The 27,725-nt window shown below is 44.9% G+C and overlaps 1 protein-coding gene across 3 annotated transcripts; it reads right to left on the bottom strand.

Moving 5' to 3' along the window:
- Positions 1-2,244: 2,244 nt before the first annotated feature.
- Pafah2 (platelet activating factor acetylhydrolase 2) lies at positions 2,245-26,581 on the bottom strand. Of its 3 annotated transcripts, XM_090335518.1 has the most exons (10): positions 26,489-26,581; positions 24,805-24,958; positions 23,832-23,928; positions 18,072-18,140; positions 16,282-16,423; positions 14,047-14,160; positions 9,561-9,652; positions 9,080-9,250; positions 7,563-7,717; positions 2,245-2,353 (listed from the first exon to the last, which is right to left on the bottom strand). In XM_090335518.1, exons 1-10 carry the CDS (start codon positions 26,576-26,578, stop codon positions 2,259-2,261), a joined length of 1,179 nt encoding a protein of 392 aa, XP_090191644.1. In that variant the 5' UTR covers positions 26,579-26,581; the 3' UTR covers positions 2,245-2,258. The 3 variants fall into 3 exon arrangements, with proteins under 3 accessions (XP_090191644.1, XP_090191642.1, XP_090191643.1); XM_090335516.1 differs by lacking the exon at positions 7,563-7,717 and having other exon boundaries at positions 26,489-26,580; XM_090335517.1 differs by lacking the exons at positions 23,832-23,928; positions 26,489-26,581 and having other exon boundaries at positions 24,805-24,827.
- Between the last annotated feature and the right edge of the window lie 1,144 nt (positions 26,582-27,725).

Genomic DNA, 27,725 nt, shown 5'->3' with positions numbered 1-27,725 from the left:
TCTATAAAAATAAAAACCTTAATTCTGGGTCATCATGTTTTGCTGGAGGAGGAAGAACGAATGGGAAAACAACTGAGGAAAAACAAAGAGCCAGTGGCTGGAGGCTCAGGCCTAAAATCCCTGCTACTCAGAGGATGAGACCTGAGGATACTGGTTCAAGCCAGTCTAGGCAGGGAAGTCCCTGAGACTCTTCAGTTAATCGCAAAAAAGCTGGAAATACCTCCAATGTGGCATTTTGCTGGTTAGAGATGGAATCACAGAGATTTTTCTGCTCAAACTGGCTTCAAACTGTGATTTCCCCAAGTTTCAGTGTCCTGAGTAACTATGATTACAGGTGTGAGCCTCGGAAGCCTGGCTTCATTGAATCTTGAAGGAAAGAAATCATATGGTCACTTTCCCCATCCATCAAGCAATTAATCTAGAAAATAACACCTACAACCAGAAAACCTCCATATTTCTGCAAAGCAGGAAACACATTTTAATTACCCATGATTACACACCTTCTCACTTGATCCTCTTAACAATTCCTAATTTTAGAATGCAGGAACTGAGATTAGAAAGAGAACATAATTTGCTCAGATTTATCCAGTGGTAAAGCCAGGACTCAAACTAGGGTGGCTAACTCCAGAGCCCAGGATGTCAAGGAAATCCTCTAAATGCTACATCACATGGAAATTCAAAGGCCCTTCAGCAGCCCTGATCTCAGACTACTAGGTAGATCGCAAATATATTCCTTCTAGTATTTGTCTCCTCTGGGATCCTCTCATTGGATTGAGATACGAAGTTTTTTTTTTGTTTTTGTTTTTTTGGGTCATGGCCTTGCAATGTAAACCAGGATGACCTTGAACTTGTGCTTCAGCCTCCAGGGTCCTGAAATTATAGGCAAGAAGCTCAATAAAGGAGATGGAGTTTCAGACTCAAGTTCCCACACATATCTCTAAGACTTCCTTTCCTTATAAAGAAGATTTTTCCACGGAGGTTCACGTGGCTAGTGAACAAAGAAATTCAGAAGGAAAAAAAAAAATCCAACACTTCCAGATGGTTCCCTGTCTTGCTCTAATGCAGATTAAACAGAATCTTTCAACAGACCACCAGGCAAACATGAGTACCAATAGCCTCCAAATTAAAAATGGAACAGAATAAAAACTGGGTCTATATCTAGACTTAAAATCTGGAGTAAGGGTCTCAGAACAAAAAAGACAACTAAAGCACCTTGATTCTGAGCAAGTTGGTAGTTCATAGCCTTTGAGGTAAGAAGCAAAACCAAGCTGGTGCTAGCCCTCCTAGGCGTGGCCTCCAGAGTTTGAGATGACCAACACAGCTCCCTCTGGTGGTGCTAATGGCTATTTGGCACTCTATCTGACCCTCTCTCTCTCTTTTTTTTTTTTTGTGGGTCATGGGCTTGAACTCTGCCTGGGCACTGTCCCTGAGCTCTTCCAGCTCAAGGCTACCACTCTACTCCTGGGCCTGGGCCTTGTCTCTGAGCTCTTCTGCTCAAGGCTACCACCCTACCCTTGAGCCAAGCCCCACTTCCCATTTTCTAGTGGTTACTTGGAGATAGAGTTTCATGTCCTTTTGTGCCAGGGCTGGCTTTGAACCTTGATTCTCAGATTTCAGCCTCCTGAGTAGCTAGAATCACAGGTGCGAGCCACGGAGCCCCAGCTCAATCTGACCCTCGTAACCTACAAGATTAATTTCTGGCAAATCACAAAGACACCTAGGTCTTCTGAAAGACCCCATTGTACCTTAGCATCTCTCCCTAGGTTATGGGAATACTTTCTGACCCCAGACAGCACTGATTTGAGTACTGATTCTGTTTTAGGCACTGGATGATGGTTCACAGTGTAGAAAGTTATCTAAAGCACGGATGACCCTGGGAAGGGCAAGGTTGAGAAGCTGGGTGAGAGGGCCTGGCAGGCCTGAAGACCTCCCTACTTGCACTCTAGAGGCAACATTGGTCCCAGTGAGACAGCAGGCTTGTTGTCAGTCTTTATATCTTGGCTTCACAGGTTCAGCTTGGGGCCTGGGCCTCCCCTAACCCCAATCCACTGCTCATTTCCTGGCTCAGGTCTCCGATTCAATTTGCCAGTCAGTGATCACCATTCTCATATGATTTTAAGATCAACAAACCCCAGATTAAAGTATCTAGTTATTCAATCAGCAGTTATTCAATCATGATGACCACTTTCTGATAGGTTATGGGTGCCCTTCGGCAGCCCCCAAATGGAGAACTCAGCTCATGAAAAGGCCAGTTGTGCCTACAGGCTAGAAAGGTAGGGTGGGGCCCCTGGAGTGAGTGATGGTCCAATGCCTTCAATGAGGTCGTCCCATTGATCATAATCCTCTTTCAGATCTGACAGGGAAAAAACAAAAAACAAAAAACAAGGTTAGCCAAGTCCTAGTAAGGTTAGGTCCAAATGTAACTATCATAGGTCGAGCAGGTTGTACCAGAGAGGGCTGCCTGGGATACCAAAAGGGCAGGTTCTAGGCTGGGGTGGGGAGGAGTAGTGATAATAGTGCTATTCATTTAAAACCTTTAGAAATGACTCAATAATCCTAGTAACAAAGGGTAACATGTAGCTAGGCAACAGTGGCTGGTACTTGTACTCCTAGCTACTCAGGAGGTTGAGATCTGAGGAGGTTTGAAGCCAGCACACACAAGAAAGACTGTGAAACTCTAATTTTCTTTTTTTTTGGGGGGGGGCAGGAGTTCGGTCATGGGACTTGAACTGGGCCTAAGCACTGTCCCTGAGCTCTTCAGTTCAAAGCTACTACCCTGCTCCTTGAGCCACAGCGCCACTTCCTCTTTTCTGGTGGTTAATTGGAGATAAGAGTCTCACAGACTTTCCTGCCTGGGTTGGCTTTGAACTGAGATCCTCAGATCTCAGCCTCCCGAGTAGCTAGGGTTATAGGCATGAGCCACTGTGCCCAGTTCTTATTTTCAATTAACTACTAAGAATGCTAGAAGTGGAGCTGTGTCTCAAGTGGTAGATTGCTGGCTGTGAACACAAAAGCTTAAGGACAGTGCCCAGGCCCTTGTGCTAGGGATGGAACCCAGGACTCATGCATGCTAGGAAAGTACCCTACATTGGGCTATACCTAGCCTCAAGTTTTTTTTTTTTTTTCTCCTTCCCTCTGGTTGTAGGGCTTGAACTCTGGGCCTGGACGCTGTGCCTGAGCTCTTCAGCTTAAGGTTAGCACTCTATCACTTGAGCCACAGAGCCACTCCAGTTTTCTGGGGGTTCATTGGAGATAAAAGTCTCATGGACTTTTGTGCCCAGGATGGCTTTGAACTGTGATCCTCAGATCTCAGCCTCCTGAGTAGTTAGGATGACAGGTGTGAGCCACTGGGCCCAGCTTGTTTTTTTTTGTTGTTGGTTTTTTTTGCCAGTCCTGGGCTTGAGCTCAGGGCCTGAGCACTGTCCTTGGACTTTCTCAAGGCTAGAGCTCTACCACTTGAGTCTCAGCACCACTTCCGGCTTTTTTCTATGTATGTGGTACTGAGGAATCGAACCTGGGTCTTCATGCATGCTAGGCAAGCACTTTAACCACTAGGCCAAACTCCCGGCCCCACAGCTTGTTTTTTTTAAGGTAAGAGAAACATTGCTATGAAATGGAGCCGCAGAGGGGAAATGTGAAGGTGTGACAGCATGAATGGATGGCAGCCTTGACAGGGCACTGAAGGGAGCTCTGGGAAGGAGGGAAGTGGGTCTGAGGGGCAGGCGTGGTATGGCGGTGGAGGAGGTGCTGTGGCTTCCATTTTCAGCCAAGTGGGAGGCAGCTATTCAAGTAAGGTTCCACTTTTGTCCAGGTCTGGCCTCAGATCTCCTATCCTTCCCCCTATACACACCTCCTCACCCAACTTGTTTGGTTGAGATGGGTTCTTGCTAACTTTTTGCCCAGACTAGCCTTGATTGCAACACTAATTATCACCAATGATTAGCTAGGATTCTACACATGCCTCATCATCCCTGGCCTCCCTTATCATCCTTCATTTTATTTTATTTTATTTTATTTTTTTTTTTGCCAGTCCTGGGCTTGAGCTCAGGGCCTGAGCACTGTCCTTGGACTTTCTCAAGGCTAGAGCTCTACCACTTGAGCCTCAGCACCACTTCCGGCTTTTTTGTATGTATGTGGTGCCGAGGAATCGAACCTGGGTCTTCATGCATGCTAGGTAAGCACTTTAACCACTAGGCCAAACTCCCGGCCCCATTTTATTTTTTAATTTTTGCCAGTCCTGGGGCTTGAACTCAGGGCCTAAGCACTGTCCCTAAGCTTCTTTGGCTCAGGGCTGGCATTTTACCACTTGAGCCAGCCTTTTGTGTTTATGTAGTACTGAAGCTTCATGTACCCAGAGCTTCATGCAGACCAGGCAAGCACTCTACCACTAAGCCACGTTCCTAGCTCTCATTTTATTTTAACTAATTTTTGTCAGTAGTGGCCTATGTCCCTGAGATTCCATTTTGTTTTTCTTTTTTTCTCTTTGTCAGTAGTGAGGTTTGAACCTAAGGGCTTGGGTGCTGTCCCAGCGCTCTTCTGCTCAATGCTAGTGTACTACCACTTGAGCCACAGCACCACTTCTGTCTTTTTCTGTGATTAACTGTGATCTCAGCTTCCTGAATAGCTGGGATAACAGGCGTGAGCCATCTGTGCCCAACCTTATCTTCTGCTTTAAACTCTTACAGAGGCGTGATGTCTAGGAGGAAAAAGGAAAGGATGATGAGGATCCAGAAGCCAGGAATCATTCAAGTCTTAGGAGGTGGGAAAAAGGGTGCTCTATTAACCTAAGTCTCTAAACTCAGCTGGAAGACAATGTGCAAAATGAAATGAATAGGCCTACATATAAGAATGCAAATTCAGTTCAAAATATCAGTACATTCCCAATAGGACAAATATATCTTTTTTTTTTTTTTTTTTTTTTTTTTTTTGCCAGTCCTGGGCTTGAGCTCAGGGCCTAAGCACTGTCCTTGGACTTTCTCAAGGCTAGAGCTCTACCACTTGAGCTTCAGCACCACTTCTGGCTTTTTCTATATATGTAGTACTGAGGAATCGAACCTGGATCTTCGTGCATGCTAGGCAAGCACTTTAACCACTAGGCCAAACTCCCGGCCCCTAGGACAAATATATCTTAAAAGCAAACTCAACTCAATCCAAATGTATGACACATGTGTAATAATTGTGAACACACTCAGGCCACTCGATTAGACAAGTCAGTGTACAGAGTACAGAGGTGAGCACCCTTCTGCGCTGGGTGCTGGTCAGACTGTATCTAGCACTCCATGTTCAAGCCAGGGCACTGCTCTTTAAGGGGAAATTGATGAAGAGGTATCCACAGGAAAGGGGTAAGAAGTGGCAGCACGGGGAATGGAACAGGAAACAGCTTTAGGTAATGGCATTCAGCATCATGAACTCAGGCCATCAGAGGTGACTAAATATCTAAAAAGCTGCTGGGTGCCATACCATATGAGGCTAGTCTCTGGTCAGGTCTTAAGGGACAGCAGCAGGCTGGGGGGCTACAGGAGCTGTGAAGTATCAGACTTTGCTTTCAGGTTAGACTGGAGTAGAACCTTAGCAGTCCAGGCAAACCAGGCCACTTCCTGATGTTGGTATGCTACACCCAGCACTGCAGTGGCTTATATCATGCACTCCATTCTGACTACATCAAAAAGGACAGCTGAGGCCGGGAGTTTGACCTAGCATGCACAAGACCTGAGTTCAATTCCTTGGTACCACATACATAGAAAAACATCTGGAAGTGGTGCTGTGGCTCAAGTGGTAGAGCTCTAGACTTGGGAAAGTCCAAGGACAGTGCTCAGGCCCTGAGTTCAAGGCCCAGAACTGGCAAAAAAAAAAAAAAAAAAAAGGACAGCTGATCAAGGGAGCTCCAAACCTGGGCAAAGGCCAACCATGTTTTGGCAGGAAATATATGCTATTATAATCAAATCCCTCCCTAAGGAAGAGGCTAAGGGAAAAATAAATATATCTACACCTATATCTATAGATATAGTTAAGTATGGCTATAAGCTGTGAGAGCTTTAGAGGAAAGGTGTAAAAGCATCAGGTAGAAGGCACCAGTGGTTTAAGCCAAGCAAAGTTACAGGAAGCAAAAATGGAATGAACAGACAATTGATAAGAGAAAAAAAAAACTGGCAGAAATTTTTTTTTTTTTTTTTTTTTTTGCCAGTCCTGGGCTTGAGCTCAGGGCCTGAGCACTGTCCTTGGACTTTCTCAAGGCTAGAGCTCTACCACTTGAGCCTCAGCACCACTTCCGGCTTTTTTCTATGTATGTGGTACCGAGGAATCGAACCCGGGTCTTCATGCATGCTAGGTAAACACTTTAACCACTAGGCCAAACTCCCGGCCCTGGCAGAAATATTTTTAAAAAAACCTTGGATGGAGAACATGGGGAACTGAGAAGGAAACAGAGGCAGGCACCATGGATATCATAAGAGGAAGAGCCAAAGACAAACTTTTTTTTTTTTTTTTTGCCAGTCCTGGGGCTTGAACTCAGGGCCTAGGCACTGTCTTTGGACACTATTTTTGCTCAAGGCTAGTGCTCTGCCACTTGAGCTACTGTGCCATTTCTGGCTTCTTCTGTATCTGTGGTACCGAGGAATCGAACCCAGGTCTTTATGCATGCTAGGCAAGCACTCTATCACTAGGCCAAACTAGTAGCCCTGGGCCTAAGTTTTCTGATTCAAGGCTAGCCTTCTACCACTTGAGCCACAGCTCTACTTCCAGCTTTTTGATGGTTTACTTGAGATAAGTGTCTTAAAGACTTTCTTGCCTGGACTGGCTTTGAACTGTGGCCTTTCGATCTTAGCCTCCTTAGTAGCTAGGATTAAAGGTATAAGCCACTGGTACCTCATTCATGCATAGTTTCTTAAAAGTACACTTACAGGGCAGGGAGTTTGGCCTAGTGGTAGAGTGCTTGCCTAGCATGCACAAAGACCCGGGTTCGATTCCTCGGTACCATGTACACAGAAAAAAGCCGGAAATGGGCCGGGAGTTTGGCCTAGTGGTTAAAGTGCTTGCCTAACATGCGCAAAGAGCCGGGTTCGATTCCTTCCTACCACATACATACAAAAACGCTGGAAGTGGTGCTGAGGCTCAAGTGGTAGAGCTCTAGCCTTGAGAAAGTCCAAGGACAGTGCTCAGGCCCTGAGCACAAGCCCAGGACAAAAAAAAAAAAAAAAGTACACTTACAAACGTAGCTCAATTATCAACATAACCTCCCTGACATGCAGATGAGGTGAATAATAATAAATGTGGGTCAGGATAGAGGCAGTGGGGCTGAGAGGTGAACTCTCCATTTATAGTGAGGAAACCAAGATACAGAGAGGTCAAATGATGAGGCCAAGGTCATTCATCTAGTAAGAGTCAGAGCTGGGATCTCTAAACTTTTCAGGTAAGTGTTTTTTCTATACTTCTATTTACCTGTCTTCATTCAGTTTTCCTTGATGTAAATCTTTTGGGACCCAGCTGTGTCAGAAGGGACCACACTATGTGATAGGGAAAGTAGAGGTCCCACATCTGCCCACTGGTCCCAGTTCTCTGCTTACCAAGGTGCTTCTGCAGGAAGGCCAGCATACCCCGCACCATAATCTCCTGGCCTTCATAGGGGTCCAAGCTCCCACGGGTCTGGGAGGAGAAGAATTTGCTAAACCAGTTGCCAGTCACAAAAACAAAGTCAGTCTGACTCCGATGAATAGAACCACTAGAGGAAAAGAAAAACAACTGGTAGGAATCTGGAGGCTAAGTGTCCAAGTGTCAAGTACCTACTATGTGCCAGATACTTTCTACATATTAACACAGGAATCTTCCCAGAAACTTCATCAAGAAAGTATTTTCCTTTATGATAGAATCTGGAGAGAGAAATGATCTATCCCAGGTCATTGGTGATAGCTGGGAATATAGCTCTAATTGTGTGTGTGTGTGTGTGTGTGTGTGTGTGTGTGTGTGTGTGTGTGTGTGTGTGTGTGTGTATTGTTGTATATCTTGGTGTGTTGATACTGGGCTTGAACTCAGGGCCTTTTTTATTTAAGGCTAGTGCTTTATCATGAGCTGCAGATCTATTTCTGGCTTCTTGGTGAAGATAAAGAGTCTTAAAACTTCCTGCCCCAGCTGGCTTTGAGCTGTAATCCTCAGATCTCAGCCTCTAAATTAGCTACAATTATAGGCAGGAACCACTGGCCAAAAGAGCTATAATTTGAACCCAGCATACCTAACTTCAAAAGTGGCTTAAGTCCTAGACAACCACAGGCCAGAAATTCAGGAAAAATGCTTATCTTGCTGGACAGTGCTGAGGAAGGGAGATGAGACCCCAGTGCTTACTATCCCTATGTTTTAACCTGTGCAGGTGACAGTTCTGGAGTTTGAACTCAGGGCCTTGAGCTTGCTTAGTTTGCTGACAAAGCCAGATATTCTACCATTTGAGCTACACTTGGTTTATTTGTGGGTGGTGGGGCTTGAACTCAGGGCCTGAGCACTGTCCGTGAGCTTTTCTTGCTTAAGGCTAGTGCTCTACCTCCTTGAGACACAACTCCACTTCCAGTTTTCTGGTGATTGATTACAGGCATGAGCCACCAGTGCCTGGCTTTTTTTTTTTTGGATGTGTTGTTTTGACAGGGCTGACTTCAAACTGTGATCCTCAAGATCTCAGCCTCCTAAGTAGCTAGGATTATGGGTTGAGTCATCATGAGACTCATCTCCAATTAATTACCAGAAAACCAGAAGTGGGCACTGTGCCTCAAGTGGTAGAGCAATAGCCTTGAGCTGAAGAGCTCAGGGACAGCATCTAGGCCCAGAGTTCAAACCACATGACCGAACCAAAAAAAAAGAAAAAAAGAAAAGCAAGCAGGCAAGCACAAGGTAAATCCGATCATGCAGCCATGTAAGTTACTGAAGAAACCACTACAGACAGATCTGAGTGAAGAAAAATACAAAAATCCAAAGAAATTAACTTTGGAAATTGAGGAAGTATTTAGGTGCAAGGCTCTGGATAGTTCAGAAGAATCAAAGGGAGCCATGACTGCTGGGACATGGGAAGGATGCTGGGGTCTCAACCTGGCTTACTCACAGGACAGTTATGATCCTCGACTGCTCATGCTGAGTACATATCTTCTTCATCAAGGTGACACTCTCTGCAGTCTGGAATTTCTCAGCATTGATGAAGAACACAGGGCCCCGGGCCTTTGGGTAAAAGTCCCGTTCAAGAGGGAACATCCAGGCATCCAAGGCTACAGCACACCTGGAAGAAGGCCAGCCACGAACACTGCTTATCAGTCTAGCCATGAATAATTCTGGGGAGGGGGAAAGAGTTCTTCCTTTCAGGAAGTCTCACATGGCTGTCCTGACATGTGAAACTCCCGGAGTTTAGGCCTAGGGTCTAAATTCTAGTACTGCGAATTTAGCATCTAGTATCTCGCTTCTTTCATTTGTCTCCTCTTAGAATAATGACCGAACTCCCAGGCTCTCAAATAGTAATGAAACCACCATGTTTTCTTAACAGGCTTGCAGAATGGATCTCGGGCAGTAGCCTCACCGGGAGGGAAACTCACCGAAACTGGGCCTCCTTGGCTAAGGCCAGAATAGCCGTGGCCCCTCCAAATGAATGTCCCATCACGGCCACACGGCTCATGTCAATGCTGCCCTGAGAAAAGCAGAGAACTTAGCCAGGCCAGAAACTTGTGACTGCTTTTGTAAGGATTTCCCCAGGAGCGAGAGGAAGAAGCAGTGAGGGAATGAGGCAAGGCCATAATACAGCGGGTGAGCCCACCACACCACACTATTAGGAACCCTAGAGACAGGCCTGGCAGTGCCTGCCTGTAATCTCAGCATTTAGGAGGCTGAGGCAGGAGGACTTGAGGTCAGCCTGGACTACAAAGCAAAACCCTATCTCAAGAAAAGGAAAGACAGATGGAAGGAAGGGAAGGAAGAAGGAAAGGGGAGGAAAGAAAGGGAAAAAAGTTAAAACAACAACAACTAACCTCTAATCTGAGCATAGTTGACACCGGCCTGGAGCATACTCAGAAGCATAGGCTATGTAGTAAGATCGATTTCCTGGGTAGAGCGCTGTAAATATTTCTACTCTCATGTCATTATTAAAATAATTCCTTGCTAAAGCTTACAAATAAATAAATGAACACCTGGGCCAGGTGCTAGTGGCTCATGCCTATATTTATGTGACTCTTATCTTCAATTAACCATCTAAAAGCCAGATGTGAGAAGAAAAGCTCAGATCAAGTCCCATGACCAACCAAAACAAAATAAAACAAAAAGAACATCTGGGAGTACAGCTCATTAGTAGACCACGTCCCCAGCATGCCCGAGTTCTGCGTTCTACCCTCACCACCACAAACAAAACAAAATCCAGCAAAGAACTTCTTGACTAGAGAGCAGACACACCCAGCCTTTTATAGCAGGAATCCCAAGAACCAGTTTTCATCTTTTCATTTTTCCACTGGTCGTGGGGCTAGAACTCTGGGTCTGGGTGTTGTCCCTGAGCTCTTCAGCTCAAGGCTAACACTCTACCACTTGAGCCACAGTGCCACTTCCAGTTTTCTGGTGGTCAAGTGGAAATAAGAGTCTCACAGACTTTCATGCATGGGTTGGCTTTGAACTATGATCCTCAGATCTCAGACTCCTCAGTAGGTAGGATTACAGCACCAGCACCCACTGTGCCTGGGCTGGCACCCAGCTCATCTTTACATTTCTATCATCTCCCAGGGCTAATATCTGCCAAGGACAGACATTCAAGTACATATGAATAAGTAAATGGAAAGGAGTTCCCAGGTTCATCAGTGAGACTGTGCTGAGAGTAAACCCTCTCCAGCCTCCAGTCCTTGACTCATGAGCTAGAACTAGGGGAGGCTGCATGGTCCATGTAGAAGAGAGGCAGGGAAGAATCCTGTGGCCACTCCACTCTCTCTGGAGCAAGGACTACTTGTACAGAAATGACTCAGGCTTATATTTCCTTGCTGGCTATCCTGATTTTTATCCAGAGCTCAAGGGACAAAACTGTGAGTCTGTGTGTTCTGACTGCTTGATAAATGTCTATTTCTGGTTGTCCCAAAAGCCTTCAGGGCCATAAAAAGTCACCGGAGCTACCTGCTAGAAGACTCAAGAAATCTCTCCAGTCTTTGAAGTCCAGCCTCTGCTTGGTAGATCCTTTACTTTCTTTACTTCTATCCCAGGGCTTTGTACCTAAATTCTCTCTCTTTGCTCAGTACCTTCAGACTAGCAACCAGGGTAGATTGCCTTTATAGCTATTTTTTTAGTAGGTGAATATATTCACCTACCAAATCAGAAGTATACAGAGAAGTCTCTCACCCGCTCAGTTTTTTTTCTCTACCCCCAAGAAGATAAAGAGTTCTTGGACTTTTTTTTTTGGCCAATCCTGGGGCTTGAACTCAGGACCTGACCACTGTCCTTGGACTTTTCTCAAGGCTAGTACTCTACCACTTGAGCCACAGCACCACTTTCAGCTTTTTTCTATCTGTATGGTACTGAGGAATCGAGCCCGGGTCTTCAATGCATGCTAGGCAAGCATTCTACCACTAGGCCAAACTCCCAGGCCCTGATAAGAGTTCTTTATGTGTCCTTGAAGACCTCGCTTCTACATGAGTGAGTGAATATAAATGTACACTAGTCCCACGTTTCTCACAGGTGCTTCTGTAACCAATGTTTCTACATAACAATATTAACACAGAGAACTACTCATTCTTTCTTACAGCTATGTTTGATTCCATCATAAAACATAGACAGTTGGGTGATCACTACAACTGTCCCCAGGCTCACAGCCAAAAAGAATGTAAGCAAAGATGATGTAAACTTTCAAGCTTGATCCATAAAAACTCTTGTCTGGGGAGCATGTGGCTCAAGAGGTAGAGTTCCTACCTAGCAAGAACAAGGCCCTGAGCTCAAACCAGGTAACTAACTCTCTCTCTCTCTCTCTCTCTCTCTCTCTGACAAAACCTATACCCATTCCATTGGCTTAATGTACACAGCACACTTGAGATTCACAAGTGAAAGAAGGTACAGACCACAGTTGGGTGGCTCACTCCTATAAATCCTAGCTTGATATTTGAGGATTCCAATTTGAACCCAGCCTAAGCAGGAAAGTGTATGAGACTCTGATCTCCAACTAAACACCAAAAAGCTAGAAGTGGAGCTGTGGCTCAAGTGATAGAGTACTAGCCTTGAGTATAAAAGCTCAGGGACAGGGCCGGGAGTTGGCCTAGTGGTTAAAGTGCTTGCCTAGCATGCATGAAGACCCGGGTTCGGTTCCTCGGTACCACATACATAGAAAAAAATCCAGAAGTGGTGCTGAGGCTCAAGTGGTAGAGCTCTAGCCTTGAGAAAGCCCAAGGACAGTGCTCAGGCCCTGAGCTCAAGCCCAGGACTGGCAAAAAAAAAAAAAAGCTCAGGGACAGTGCCCAAACCCTGAGTTCAGGCCCCAGAACCATCACCAGAGGAGGAAGAGGAGGAAGAGGAGGAGGAGGAGGAGGAGGAGGAGGAGGAGGAGGAGGAGGAGTTGTTAGAGCTCTGAGGTGAAAGGGGCCAGGATCTCTGAACGGCCTCTTGCACAAGAGTAACCCTGTACATTTTATGTAGAAAAGAAACAAGTTTCTATTACACTAAGACACAAAGTTGGGGGATTTATTTGCTATAGCAATTAGCATTAGCCAAATAATACAACCATTATACCAGAAACCAGTACCCAGTTCTCTTAATGACGAACACTTAGGCTCCTGCTGGTCATTTGCTACTACAAACAACGTTGGCATGCATGTACCCAGGCGATGCTGTATGTATGCAGGTATTATGGGATAAATTCCCAGAACTGGGAATTGTTGGTCCAGAGAATGGGTATTAATAGAGTTGAAAGATCTTTCCAAACTGTCCTTGGTGGGCAACTGTCTTCTCACCCTCAAACTGGAGGACATCAACTTTTCCAAGCTTATTAAAAGAGGGAGTAATCAGTTTTAGGATCTTAGTCTGTTAGGTAAAAAGTTACTACTTAGCTTTTCTAGTCTGCATTTTCTCTGAGAGGCTGCCTCTTAAATAATCCAACTGCAGCCTGCCATTCCCCAGTGCCATCTCAGGCTCCTAGGGCCTATACTGCAGTGTTCAGGCACTGCCCTCCAGAGGGGACAGATGACACACCCCAAATACCCAGTGAAGCCCTGTAGATTCCAGGTTCTGCCTCACCTACTGGCTGCCAAGGCAGATTCTTCCTCTTGGAGGTGATTACCAGAGCCTTAATAAGGGTTCTGGGGGCACAAAGTAGAGGCTTTGTGGTCAGAAAACCCAAGTTTAATGTTTGATCACTTAGCGAGTAATCCTAGATAAATACTTAGCACTTTTGGGGGGTGGGGGGTTCAGTTGTAGGGCCTAGGTGCTGCCCCCTGAGCTTCTGCAGTCAAAGCTAGTGCTCTACCACTTTAAACCTCGGTGCCACTTCCGGAGATAAGAGTCTCATAAATTTTCCTGACTGGGCTGGCTTTCAACTTCGATCTTCAGATCTCAGCCTTCTGAGTAGCTAGAGTTACAGGCATGAGCCACTGGCACCAGCTGATACTTAGCCTTTCCGACGCTTGATTTCTTTCAGTGTACAGAGGTAATAGTTCTGACTTTGGAAGTTTGTGTAAGAACTATTTTAAGTACTCATAATACAGTAATATTCATAACTATACAGCAGAATATTCCATGGCATACAAAAACAGTACTATTTTACCTATTATTTAAAAGGCCATAAAACATTTAAAATGAAGCTCTTGCTTTGTTTTTCTTCTACCCGAGGTTGGTGCTCTACTAGTTGAGCCACTTTTGGCTTTTTGTGCTGGTTAGCTGGAGATGGTAATCTCTCAGATTTATCTGCTGCAGCTGTCTTTGAACCAGGGGCCTCAAATCTCAATCTCCTGAGTAGTTAGTTAGGATTACAGGCATGAGCCACCAGTGCCCAACTTGACATAGGTTTATTGCTTATAATCGGGACAGTTCTGATGAATATACAACTCTGGGACATACCAATTGGGGCCATACCTTGAAGGTCATCAGATCCAATCCACCAGGCAAGACATTGGGGACAGTCCTCCCAGCAGTGACTTCCTGCAGGATCCTCAGCACCTGCACACACTCCCTCACCCGCTGGTGTACCTGCAACACAGCCAGGCCCAGGAGGAGCTGAGGCACTCCTCAGCTATCCAGTGAGAATAGTGCCATCCAATGACTGGGGCAGATGTGGGAGGAGCTTGCCACCGCATCCCAGAAAGCACTGCAGGCTCACCTAGGAACCACCAGATGGCAAAATGGAATTAGCTCTGTTCAGAGTCTACCTGTTTATCTATTAAGTTGTTAGAATGACTAAGCAAGATAATATATATAGCCTTTTTTTTTCTGGTTGGTTGTGGGTCTTGAACCCAGGGCTTGGGCGTTTTCACTCCAGTCTAGTACTCTACCACTTTGAACCAAGGGCCACTTCCCCAGCTATTATAGCATTTTGAAAAGAAATTTTAAGAGAGAGAGAGAGAGAGAGAGAGAGAGAGAGAGAGAGAGAGAGAGAGAGAGAGAGAGAGAGAGGGAGAGAGAGAGGGAGAAGGAGAGAAAGAGAGTGTTTTGCCAGTTCTAGGGCTTGAATTCAGGGCCTGGGCACTGTCCTTGAACACATTTTGCTCAAGGCTAGTGCTCTGCCACTTGAGCCACAGCACCACTACTTCCAGCTTTTTCTGTGTATGCGGTACCAAGGAATCGAACCCAGGGCTTCATGCATGCTAGATGAGCAATCTACCTCCCAGCCCCTAATAGTGTTCTTATTAACACTTCAGCACTGGGTTCTGTTTGTCTACTTATAGTACACATCAGTTATTTTTGTTTGCCTAGCATTTAATTAGTGCCTCCTTCTCCCCTTAACTCTGTCTTCTGAGGACTTCTCCATTTTAATCTAACACCATGTGGCTGGTGGGAGCCTTTATTTTGACACCTCTCCTCAGGCTATTATACCTGCTTTAAAAATTTATTCTGCCAGGGGTTGGGGAGGGAAATGAGGACAAAAACATGAGAAGGGATAGCAATGATTATTGAGTAATGCACCTTCTATCTGGCGAATATAATGTAACCCTTCTATTAATTACAATAAACATATATTAAAAATTTATTCTGCCAGAACCAGGGTTTGAACTGAGGGCTCCACACTCACTCAGCTGCCTTCTTTGACTGAGGCTCTACCACTCGAGAGAGCCACATCTCCAGATGGACTTTTTGCTGGTTCCTTCAGAACTGGAGTAGGATTACAGGTGTGAGCCACCAGTGGCTGGCTGGCTCCAGTGGTCTCATGCCTCCTATGGCCTGCTTGGATGAGCAAGTCAGCTCCCCTTTTCACGTATACAAGTTGAAGTTGGGTTTCTCTCACTGATAATTGTAAAAATCCTGATCACTATCCCATTTATTCTATGGAGTGAAAAAGCCATTCCAGATGTGCTATGATTGAAACTTTTTAAGAGAGGGTGTTGGGGGTGTGGCCCAATGGTATCTTGTCAGCCTAGCAAGGAAGAGACCACGAGTTCAAACCCCTTAGTATCACAAGAGAGAGAAAAACAGAGAGAGGGAGAGAGAAGTTAGTTGAAAGTCTTGTTTATGAGGCTAGATTATGGCTCTAGGAGCAGAGCACCTGCTTAGCAAGTGTGAGTGAAACCCTGAGTTCAAACCACACAACTGCCTCCCTTCTCCAGAACAAGAGCTTGGGGTATGGCCCAAGTAGGAGAGCACCTGCCTAGCAAGACTCTGAATTCAGTGCCTATAATCCCTAGTGCACACGAGCACGCACACGCACACACACACACACACACACACACACATACACACATCTTGCTTACAGAGAGCACTATGTATGGCATAGATAAGTGTCTCCTAAACATTCCTGGTTCCCTAAAAGGCGCTACTGGAAGATGCTAGAACCTTTAGGAGATGGAGCCTAGGGGGAGGCCTTTTAAGCCATCAAGGACATGCCCTCAAAAGGGATCATGGGATCTTAGACTTTTTCTTTCTTCTGTTTCCCACTTCAAGAGGTGAGTGGATTTGCTCCCCAACCCAACATCTGAGGCCCAAAGTGGTAGATTTGCCTGATTTGGGACTAGAACTTCCAAACTATGAGCTAAATAAATTTTTCTAAGTTATTTCTCTAACGTATTTTATTATAACAATGGCCCATTAACACAATAAATGCCATATAATAGAGAAGGCCGTCTTATTAGCTTTTCCTATTCAATTGGAAAGGCATACCTGAGGATTCCTGATGTGGAATTCCTTCTCCCCTTCCTCGATTCGGCGGTAGGGGATCCATTCTTCCTCCAGTGACTCACTAGGGGGCTGGTTCTCCTCTGGGGGCTGCTTATAGAAATAGGTAGTCGAAGCTGACTGGTCCCTGAGATACATATGCCATCAGATCAGAGAGAAGACAGAAGACACTTGTTAGCTTACTCCTCCCCTTTACCAACTCCTCCCCAAGAACTCGGGCACCTTCTGTGCAGGTAGCAAAGGAGATATGGGCAAATGAGATTTGAAAAAAAAAAAAAGGCCGGAAATAGGGGCTAGGAGTTTGGCCTAGTGGTAGAGTGCTTGCCTAGCATGCATGAAGACCGGGGTTCGATTCCTCGGTACCACATACATAGAAAAGCCAGAAGTGGTGCTGTCGCTCAAGTGGCAGAGCACTAGCCTCAAGGAAGAAGCCCAAGGACAGTGCTCAGGCCCCCTGAGTTCAAGCCCCAGGACTGGCAAAAAAAAAAAATAATAATAATAAAATAAAGCCGGGAGTATGGGCTAGTGGTAGATAGAGTGTGCTTGTCTAGCATGCATGAAGCCCTGGGTTTTGATTTCTTGGTACCATATACACAGAAAAAGCTGGAAATAGTAGAGCTCTAGCCTTAAGAAAGTCTAAGGATGGTGCCCAGACCCTGAGCTAAAGCCCCAGGACTTGGGGAAAAAAAAAAAAAAAAGCCAGGCACCAGTGGCTCATGCTATAACTCTAGCTACTCAGGAGACTGAGATCTGAGGATCATGATTCAAAGCCAGACTGGACATGAAAGTCTGTGAGACTTTTATCTCCAATGAACCATCAGAAAGCCAAAGGTGGTGCTGTGTCTCAAAGTGGTAGAGGGTTAGCCTTGAGCTAGCACACAAGAGCTCAGAGACAATGCCCAGGCCCAGAGTTCAAGCACCACAACTGACCACCCCTCCGCCCCCAAAAAAAACCAAACTGGGTTTGGAGACCTGCATTTGAACATCGTCCCAGCTCTGTCAATTTAGGTAAGTTATCTGGTATCTTTTAGCTTGGATTTTCTTTTGTTTAAAATGGGTGTAATAGCCTCACACCTGTAATCCTAGCTACTCTGGAGACTGAGATCTAAGGATTGCTGTTCAAAGCTGGCCCAGGCAGAAAAGTCCATGAAACTCTTACCACCTATAAACTACTCAGAAAAGGCTGGATGTGGCTCTGTGGCTTAAGTGGTAGAGCACTAGCCTTGAGCAAAAGCAAAAGAAGCTCAGAATCAACGCCCAGGAGTTCAAGCTCTAGGACATGCCAAAAAGAAAATGAAAAAAAAAGGGGGGGGGGGAGCAATAATACACACCTTGCATGACTGAGGGAAGATTAGAAATACATTGGGGCTGGGGACGTAGGTCAGTGGTAGAACACTTGTCTAGTATGTTTGAAGCCCTGAGTTTGATCCCTGGCACTGTAAAAAACAAAACAAAAAATTATTATTATTATTGCCAGGACTGGGACTTGAACTCAGGGCTTCAGCACTGTCCTTGGACACCTTTTGCTCAAAACTAGCACTCTGCGACTTGAGCCACTTTCCCTGGGTTCCAGAGAATCAAAACCAAGATTTTGTGCATGCTAGGCAAGCACACTACCACTAGGCCACACTCCTGGCCAAAAAAAAAAAAATCTAAAAAAACAAATTAAAAAAAAAAAAACAAATAATAATAATGCATTGATGAACACTAGCCTATATCCTAGCTCACTGCCAAAACCCAGTCTAGAACAGCTCATGGTGCCTGGCATTTCTTACCTGTGTTCTGGCACTGCAACCACAAAACCATGGGAGGCCAGCTCCATACAGAAGGCTGAATACAGTGTCCTACAGATTCACAAAGGGAAGGGACTAAGTGAATAATTGGCTTTCATTCCCATACCAACCACTGTCTGCTGGTGGCTGCTGTCTGCTGAAAGGCTGATGGGCAAAGCGCCCTCCTCAGGCCTCATCTCACCGTACATGTGTACAAATCAAGTCAAGGCGCCTTCTAACCCCACAGAGCCAGGCCAGCCCTGCACCCAGTATGTTCAGGCTACTCTAGTGACATTTTGATTAGCCTATATATTGATATTGATATTTTACATTTCCCAAATTAGTGGTCGAACTCCTTAAGGACAGGGACACTGAGTATTTCTTCATAATTCAACTCATCTCCCATTTGATACATGAATCTTTTTGTCTGTGTTCCAACCTCCCAGGAAAAAATGAATATGGTAGATATAGTTGACTACCTATTCCAAACACCTCCTTTCCCCTTTCCCCTCAGGAAGAGAATCCAATTTTCAGCAAACACTGTCATGCCACCAAAATACCACATCTCCCAGTCTCCCTCCCAGGTTCCCTATGTTAGTCTGTGTGATTAGTCTGCTAGCCCAATATGGTGAACAGACATATGCTAAATTTAAAAGGAACTTTCTGTACACAATTTTTTTTCTTTAAAGATGCTGGGACTAAGCCCAAGACCTTGTGCATGTTAGATAAACATTCTACCACTGAGTTACATACATCTCCAGCATCTATTAGACATGTTTTAAAAATAAAGAGGCTGGGAACTTGTGGCTCATGCTTAAAATCCTAGCTATTTAGGAGTCTGAGATCTGAGGATTGCAGCTTGAAGAAAGCATGGGCAGGAAAATCTGTGAGACTCTTATCTCCAATTAGTCACCAAGAAAGCTAGAATAGAGTGTGGTTCAAGTGGTAGAGTGCTAGCCTTGAGCAAAAAGCTCAGGGACAGCATTCAGGCCCTGAGGTTAAACCCCAGGGCCAGTACAAAAAATAAAACACAATATTAACAAATATATTTTATTTAATCTATGATAGCCTTTTATACCTATTATATATATATATATATATATATATATTTTTTTTTTTTCCCAGTCCTGGCCTTGGGCTCAGGGCTTGAACACTGTCCCTGGATTTTCTCAAGGCTAGCACTCTACCACTTGAGCCATAGCACTACTTCTGGCTTTTTGCTATGTATGTGGTACCGAGGAATCGAACCCGGGTCTTCGTGCATGCTAGGCAAGCACTCTACCACTAGGCCAAACTCCCGGCCCCTACCTATTATATTTTATTTGACCTGTTTAATATATTTAACTTATTATAATTCCAAGAAAACAAAGAAATTAGTTACTTTTTTCCTATTCTATCCTTTTTTTTTTTTTTTAAAGATAGGGTCTCATTATATATTTGTAGTCCAGCCTGCACTATGTAGTCTGCTGGCCTTAAACTTTAGATCTTTCTGCCTCAGCCTCCCAAGTGCTAAAAGTATGTGCCTGGCACTATTCCTTGCTTATTTAAGGAGAAAACAACAACTGGCACAGGGGTTTGAGCTAAGAGCCTTGAGCATACTTGGCTGGCTTGCTTAGATGGTGTGCTAGTACCACTGGAGACATATCTCTAGTTAACCCTGAATTTTACCAGTTACCTTAGAGATAAGTCTCACCAGGCTAGCTTTGAATAGTAATCCTCTAGATCTCAGCCTCCTGAGCAGCTTGGATTATAGATGTGAGCCACTGGCAATTGGGTTTAAAATATTTTTCATGTTATTTTCACATATAGTCCCTGAAATCTAGTGTATTTTTACACTTGTGGTAATCTCAGTTTGAATCAGGCTCATTTCAAAGGTTTCAGAACTGCATGGAGCTAGACACTATAATAACTGACAGGCCAATGAGATGCAAGCAGTTGTTATATACAACTTTCAGAAATTTCCCTTTAAAGGGAGAACGCATTGCCTGAGTTGCAGCTATGATAGCTAGAACTTAAGGCAGACACCCTGGGCCATGAGATAACTTTACAAAAAGAAGCCATACAGAGTACAGAAAAATTATATGAAAGAAGTCTGGTTCTCTGGTAACTTCTCTACATCTAGCTTTCTTTCATCAGAAACTTTTCTTCTCATTTTAAGATAGATTTTTGGCACATTCCTTAGAATAGCCTCAAACTCATGGTCCTCCTGCCTCAGCAGGCATATGTAACCATGCTCAGTGAAAAATAAACTTTACGCTTTAGTCAGTATTTGCAGTGTGTGTGTGTGTGTGTGTGTGTGTGTGTGTGTATGTGTTGATCCTGCGGTTTGAACTCGGGGCTTCTTTTGCTCAAGGCTATCACTCCACCACTTGAGCCACAGCACCACTTCTTCCAGCTTTTTCTGTTTATGTGGCACTGAGCAACGGAACTCAGGGTTTCATGCATGCTGGGCAAGTATTCTACCACTAACCCACATTCCAGCCAGGGAGATCAATTTAAGTTTCCTTTAGGCTTTTTCCATTTTTCCAGAGGAGACAGTAAACTGGACTGAAGAGGCTTAGCAATTTCCGCTCCTATCCCAGTTCAGTTCAAACTGTGTTACCTTGACACAATCTGTCTGCCATTTGGAGCCTCCCTGCTCAGCCATAAGACATATGTTTCCACCTGCCTGCTCCAGAGGACTGAGTGGGAACCACAGGAGACAATGGTGTTGTGCAAACAGTGAGGCTGTATCTAAATGCATACACTCCTGTCTGCAATGGGAAGCCACAGGTGTGTGACACAGGGAAGGCTTTCATAGCCAAATGAACCACAGATATAATGAGAAAAGCCTCTGTCCTTTGTCCTCCCTGCCCTTTCGCCTTGGTGGGCAAAGAGTATTTGTAAGTCATTCATTTTGGTCTATCTTTAGTGAGACTTCACACTAAAGATTCTTTTTATTTTTTCCTGCCAGTCCTGGGGCTCAAACTCAGGGCCTAAGCTTCTTTTGCTCAAGGCTAGCACTCTACCTCTTGAGTCATAGTGCTACTTCCAGCCTTTTCTGTGTATGTGGTAACTGAGGACTTGAACCCAGGGCTTCATGCATGCTAGGCAAGCACTTTACTACTAAGCCACATTCCCAGCCCCTCACTAAAGAGTCTTACTCCAAAAACAGCATTCCAAAGTTCTGTGCTCACATGCTTTTCAAGAGCATATCTATAGCTGTTTATTTGTTTCTCTTCCCCTGCTAGATGAAAAATCTTCCAGGGCCAGGAGTCTGGCCTAGTGGTAGAGTGCTTGCCTAGCATACATGAAGACCTGGGTTCGATTCCTCAGTACCACATACATAGAAAAAGCTGGAAGTGGTTCTGTGGCTCAAGTGGTAGAGCTCTAGCCTTGAGAAAGCCTAAGGACAGTGCTCAGGTCCTGAGTTCAAGCCACAGCTGACACATATACACACATATAAAAAAATTTCCCAGAAGTCCCTAAAAGCAAGGACTCTCTTACCTGCTACTGAATATTCAACCCTGGCACATGCCCCTGGTATACATCAGGTATTCAGTTGATTGACTAAGAAAGCAGCACTGAGGCTGAGTACAAACTAGTGAGTTAGAACTTGGGAGGCTAAGGCAGGAAGAGTACAAATTGGAGGTCAGCCTAGACTACACAGCAAAACCATGTCACACACACACACACACACACACACACAGAGGAAGCAACACTGAAACCATCTGCTTCCCTTCCTGGCCTCATCTCTATATCTACTTTCTACTTCTAGCCAGCTAGAAGTCTGTAGCTCCTCCAGTTCATGACTTTCTTAATTTGCTTATCTTATGGCAAGGGGCTGGCACTGAGCATGTGCTCAACAGAAGTCTTCTAGATGAATGAAAACCCAGCCAAACACAGATGGTAGATATAGACAGATAGATAGATAGATAGATAGATAGATAGATATTGGGAAACTATTACTTTTCAGGCAGATAATCTAACTGGGAAGGCAGATATGGAATAATAATTCCACAAATAAAAAACATTTATAATTAGGTTAAAATATCCAAAGTACAGAAGATACTGAAAACAACATAATATAGGGGGTAGGATGGGTCTAAAGAAGTGCCATCAAGGCCAGGGGCAGTGTTTTATACCTATAATCCAAGCACTCGGGAGGCTGGCTGGTCAGGAGGGTTGTGAATCTGAGAACTGTCTGGGCTACTGAGTGAGACCTTGTCTCAAAAATAAACAAAGAGGGAGCTGGAGGTGTGGCTCAAAACCCTGAGTGCAAACCCCAGTATTGCCAAAACAGCAACAACAACGACAAACTGGCATCCAAACTAAGATCTTGAAGGTAATTTGGATTGATTACACAAAAGAGAGAAAAAAGAAAAGACAAGTTTGGCTATCTTCAATTAACCACTAATTAAGTTGGAAGTAGAGGTATGACTCAAGTGGTAGAATACCAGCCTTGATTGAAAAAAGCTAAGGGACAGAGCCTGGAACCAGTACACATACATGTTTTTAAAAAGTGGGATTAACTTCAAGAGTTATTGAAAGTTTTAATTAGAAGAGGAACATTCATTCACTCAACTCATTCACTTAGTCAACAAATATTTCCTGAGCCTCTCCTATATGTCAAGCACTACTGAAGGTGTTAGAATGATGAGATGGTATTTGATTTTAAAATAGCAATCCCACCAGACACTGGTAGCTCAAAAGGCTGAGATTTAAGGATCATGGTTCAAAGCCAGCCCCAGCAGAAAAGTCCAAAAGATTCTTCTCTTCAACTAACCATGGAAAAATCAGAATCAGAGCTATGGCTCAAAGTGTTCTTAGGGCACTAGCCTTGGGAAGAGGCCCAGGCCATGAGTTTGAACCCTATTACCAACACACACATACACACACACACACACACAAGCAATCCCTGGATAGAGGGTGGACAATTGTTTGGGGTCGGGAGGCCTCTGAGATGTGTGTCATACTTTGGGATATAAACTAGACATAGACGTTGATAAACAAAGCATTCACAAGTTTAACTATGAACACCTGCACTGTAATTACTAAGCCATATAACACACCAAGGGGGAAGAAACTAGAGGAAGTCATAAAGAATCCTAAAAGGATAGTAAAGTATTCCCAAACTCTGGTAAAATAAATCATGGAGTATGGCATCACATGTCCCTTCCCGTGGAGAAAGGGAGAAAACCATCCAGATGCAGCCTGCAGTAGGTGTCAATCCAGTGGAATCCTCAGAAGCCATTTTGTGTGAGTGGCATCCTCATGTGGCAAATGCTGAAATCCAGGCTTTGTCCTGTTCGCACAGGGTATGGCTGGGGTTTGGAAGTTAAGATGCTAGGAATGAGCCTGTCTTATTCTCCGTTGTCAATACCTTGCAAAATGGATGCACAACATAGGGTGCGTGTGCGTGTGTGTGTGTGTGTGTGTGTGTGTGTGTGTGTGTGTGTGTGTGTGTGTGATTAACTGCAGATAAGACTCATCCTTTTGGGCCATGAGTCTGGCCTAGTGGTAGAGTGCTTGCATAGCATGCATGAAGGCACAGATTCAATTCCTCGGTACCACATACATAGAAAAAAGCTGGAAGTGGTGCTGTGGCTCAAGTGGTAGAGCTCTTGAGAAAGGCCTTTTAGAGAAGGGGAACCCAGGGTTACCACAGGAGGCAGATGGCAGATAAGACAGCTAGCAGATGGAGATGCCTGTTACTCTGCCCTTAGAGAATAAGATCCATCTCAGCTGCTGTCACTAGGCAAAGAGTATGGTTGAAACTCTTACCTGAAAGCTCCCATGCCATGGGAGAAGATGATCAAAGGGTATCCAGAGTCCTTTGTCTTAAAAGGACCATTCCAGCTAACAGGCAGGCGACAAGATCCTGGTACAGAGACATAGGCTATAGAATCTCTGGCTGCCCTGGACATGTAATCCCAAAAGCAGCCTAAACATAGGCATGGGGTGAGGGGGAAGTTGGTGGTTTCTCCCCTCTGGAGAACAACCAATTACCCCTCCTCCAGCCAGGGCCATCGTCATGTGTTTTCTTCTCTTCACTTCCCTAGGGAGAGTGAATACCATCAGCAATAACTGAATGACTCAAATAATACCAAAGAGCAGGGCTGGTGTGTAGTGCAGTGCAGCATAGTGTGCAGGAGGCCTCTGGTTTCATCTCCAGAGTTACACTGAATAGTGGAAGCAGGTCCCTGAGATGTCAGGACTGTAGGTACAGTTCCTAGGTGTGACTGATTCAATGATCCTACCCAGAAGAAGGTAGGACCAGAGAGAACTTAGGAGATGTATGCTCTCCATGAGCTTTAAGGACTGGGAGTATACTTCAGTGTTAGTGTACTTTCTAGCATGCTTAGTTTGATCTCTAGCACTACCAGAAAAAGAAAATGAAAAAAGAAAAATGACCAATCTACACAATGGCTAACTCAGAGTAAGGCTTAGTGCATACTGGATAAAGGAGTCACAGTACCACTTACGCTCCCAGTTCATATCCCAAGTGTTGCACAGTGGCTGTGCAGACATCTCACACTACAATGCTGCAGGCAGGAATTCAGATGGGACAAGTAACTTGCTCTAGTGAAGTCTGGAGAGTCTATCTCAACATCCAAAGCTCTTACCTATAAGTCTTTCCCAATTTTCCACTCCACCCACTAAGAGATGGTCGTATGTGCCTGGGCATCCTCTCAGGATGTCTCCTAGGGATGTGACCATGCACTTGGGTGAGCACCTGTGGCCAGGCCAGCCTTACCCACAGCCAGGTTGAGCAGCATCCCCACCCAGCGCTTGTTAAACTTCAGGTAATCAGCCAGGCCAGTGCAGTACTCATATCGAGGAATCCAGAGAGGCTGCTCTGGGGTCTCCTCCACCTCTTGGCAAGGGTAGAAGAGCCGAAAGAAGCTCCCCTGTAGCAAAGAGAACAGCTGCTCAGCGAGAAGAAAAAGCACTACTGGGTCTCTCAGCAGACATACTCCTTAGGTGTCTGGGGTACAAGATAGTCAGGGCACCAACATGAAGAAACTTCAGCATACCTAAACTTTTCTGTGTATGCCAGTTCTGGAGCTTCAATTCAGGGCCTAGATGCTGTCCCTCAGCTTTTTTTGTCAAGAACAGCACTCTACCATTTGAGCCCCAGCTCCACTTCCAGGTTTTTGGTAGATAATTGGAGATAATAAGAGTCTCATTGGCTAGGAATGTGGCTTAGTGGTAGAGTGCGTGCATGAAGCCCTAGGTTCGATTCCTCCATACCACATACACAGAAAAAGCCAGAAATGGTGCTGTGGCTCTAGTGGTAGAGCAGTAGCCTTGAGAAAGCCCATGACAGTGTCCAGGCCCTGAGTTCAAGCCCTAGGATGACAATGATGAAGAAAGAAAGAAAGAAAGAAAGAAAGAAAGAAAGAAAGAAAGAAAGAAAGAAAGAAAGAAAGAAAGAAAGGAAAGAAAAGAAAGAAAGAAGAAGAAAGTAGAAAGAAGAAAGAGATGGCTTCAAATCACAATCATCAGATCTCAGCCTTTTGAGTAGCTAGGATTATAGGTGTGAGACACCCATACCCTGTCAACATACCTAAGCTTTACATTTAGAAAATCCAAAGAGGAGCAATTTTCTTTTGAACATATGGAAAGCTTATGTTATTACAAATACCAACTATATATTTTGAATTACATCTTGGAAGAGAACCAAAATATTTTGAGTGCTTGGGTCATTAAAAAATTTCAATCTGGTGTTGAGCCAAGGCTTTGAAGAACTTAGGAAAGTTAGAGATTTGTGGGTGTGCTAAACAGGGTGGCATCAGGGGATGACCCAGGTCAGTCTCTCCAGGGCTGGCTCTCAGGAAGCAGTAGCATATACATTTTACGGGAGAGGAGATGAGAGGTTACAGGGAAAAGCAGAGTCTAAGAGCCAACAGTGTAAAACCTAAGGACAGATGGAAAAAAAACTTCAGAATGGAGCAGGAGAGGCCAGGCACAGTGGCTCACACTTGTAATCCTAGCTACTCAGGAGGCTGAGATCAGAGGATAAAGATTCAAAGCCAGCCCTGGCACAAAAAATAAGAAGTGGAGCTTGGCTCAAGGTTAGGGCAGTAGCCTTAAGCTGAAGAGCTCAGGGATAGCACCCAGGCCGAGTTCAAGCCCCATGACCCACCAAAAAAGAAAAAGAAAAAGAAGGAAGCAGGAGGGAAATGGGTGCAGGCAGGAGAGCAGATCATCTCATCCAGGTCAGGGTCAAGGGCAATAGCACATGGCCCACAGCTCTTTCTCTCATTAACTTGCATGAGACAAGACTGAAAATCTTCCAGAGTCAGCACCTGTCCTCAGCTTCTCCCAGATCTGCACACTCGGGACCTATGCTTACAAAGGCCCAGAGCAGGCAGAAGCAATGGAGCTGTGTGCGTGTGTTGGGGGGAGGGAGGGCGGGTAGAGCTAGAGTCACATACCTGGAGGCTATGACCTTCCATCACATCTCCACAGCCTACGAGGTGGGGTCCTGACATGGGTGGAAAGCTCACAGACAGGCTGGTCCCCATTGTATCACCAGTGGATTGACTCAAGGGTCTGCGTGGTCATAAACTTGAGGTCTGGCAAATGGAACACAGAACAGCCTCTTGCTGGTTTCTTCCTAGCTTCTTTTGTTTATAAGGGTCATGTGCTCCTTGTCAGCCCTCCCTCTTCCCCCCCCCCACTCTGCCCTCATCACCACATCCTCCCTGGCCTGACACTCACTGATTCATACATATCATGTTTAGAGCTGCACTTTTCCCCCCTGATAGAGTAAGAAGATGGTGGTGAGAACTTCCATAGACCTCAAAACCTACTACCAAGCACTTATTCAACCCCCATCACATGCCAGGCATGGCAGTGACCACTGTAGAGGTGTCCACACAGACCCGGCCCTCATCAGGCCCCCTGAGCACCTGTCAGCACTGCACCAAGCTCCTCACATAGATGGTCTCATTTCACAGTCTCAAAACTCTCCACAGTATCCAGTGCCAAGACCTATTGTGCAGATGAGGACTGAGGCACAGAGAGGAGTTCAATAGCTTTCCCTAGTCACTGTGGTGATAGGTGATAAACACAGGCCCTGTCATCTCCGTGACTAGCCCTGCTCAAGAAGAGGTTTACTTCTAGTCTTTTAGCTACCTTAGTCAACAAATTCATTCTTTTGCTTAAACCAACAGAATTGTGGGATTTTTTTAGGGGAGGGGATGTTTAGGGGTTTAGGGTCTCCTTGCTTGATACATACTCTACCACTTTACACTCTTCTTTTTGTTTTAGTTTGGGGGATGGGATGGCTTTATACTAAGATGCCCCTACCTATGCCTCTCATATCCTCGAGGTTATAGGCACATGCCACCATGCTTGCCTTATCAGCTGAGATAGGAGGAGGAGGGTCTCACTTTTTTTTCTTTTTAATCAGTGGCCTCATACCACAATCTTCCTACTCTCCAACTCCAGAACTGAGATTCCTATTGCTTGCAACCAAAAGCAAGATCTAAATGGATGGCGAATGTAACTGTAACCCCTCTGTACATTACCTCGATAATAAAAAAGAAAAAGAAAAAATCTAAATGGATACCGAGTTCTGGGCCTACATGATTGACTATTATTATTATTATTATTATTATTATTATTATTATTATTATTATTATTATCTGTGGGTCACGGGGCTCAAAC

The sequence above is a fragment of the Megascapheus bottae genome, chromosome 6 (genome assembly GCF_031878675.1).
Source record: "Megascapheus bottae isolate mThoBot1 chromosome 6, mThoBot2.hap1, whole genome shotgun sequence".
NCBI classification, from domain to species: domain Eukaryota; kingdom Metazoa; phylum Chordata; class Mammalia; order Rodentia; family Geomyidae; genus Megascapheus; species Megascapheus bottae.
The sequence above is the reverse complement of the archived record's forward strand: the minus strand, read 5'-3'. Positions and strand labels throughout refer to the sequence as shown.

Bases quoted from the DNA above. Each gene is read 5' to 3' on its own strand.
- Pafah2 (XM_090335518.1), bottom strand. From the start codon at position 26,578: ATGGGGACCAGCCTGTCTGTGAGCTTTCCACCCATGTCAGGACCCCAC. The intron at 24,959-26,488 runs GTATGTGACTCT...TCTTTGCTACAG, and splicing joins TGGAAGGTCATAGCCTCCAG to GGGAGCTTCTTTCGGCTCTT. The intron at 14,161-16,281 runs GTATGCCTTTCC...GCTGTGTTGCAG, and splicing joins TCCACATCAGGAATCCTCAG to GTACACCAGCGGGTGAGGGA.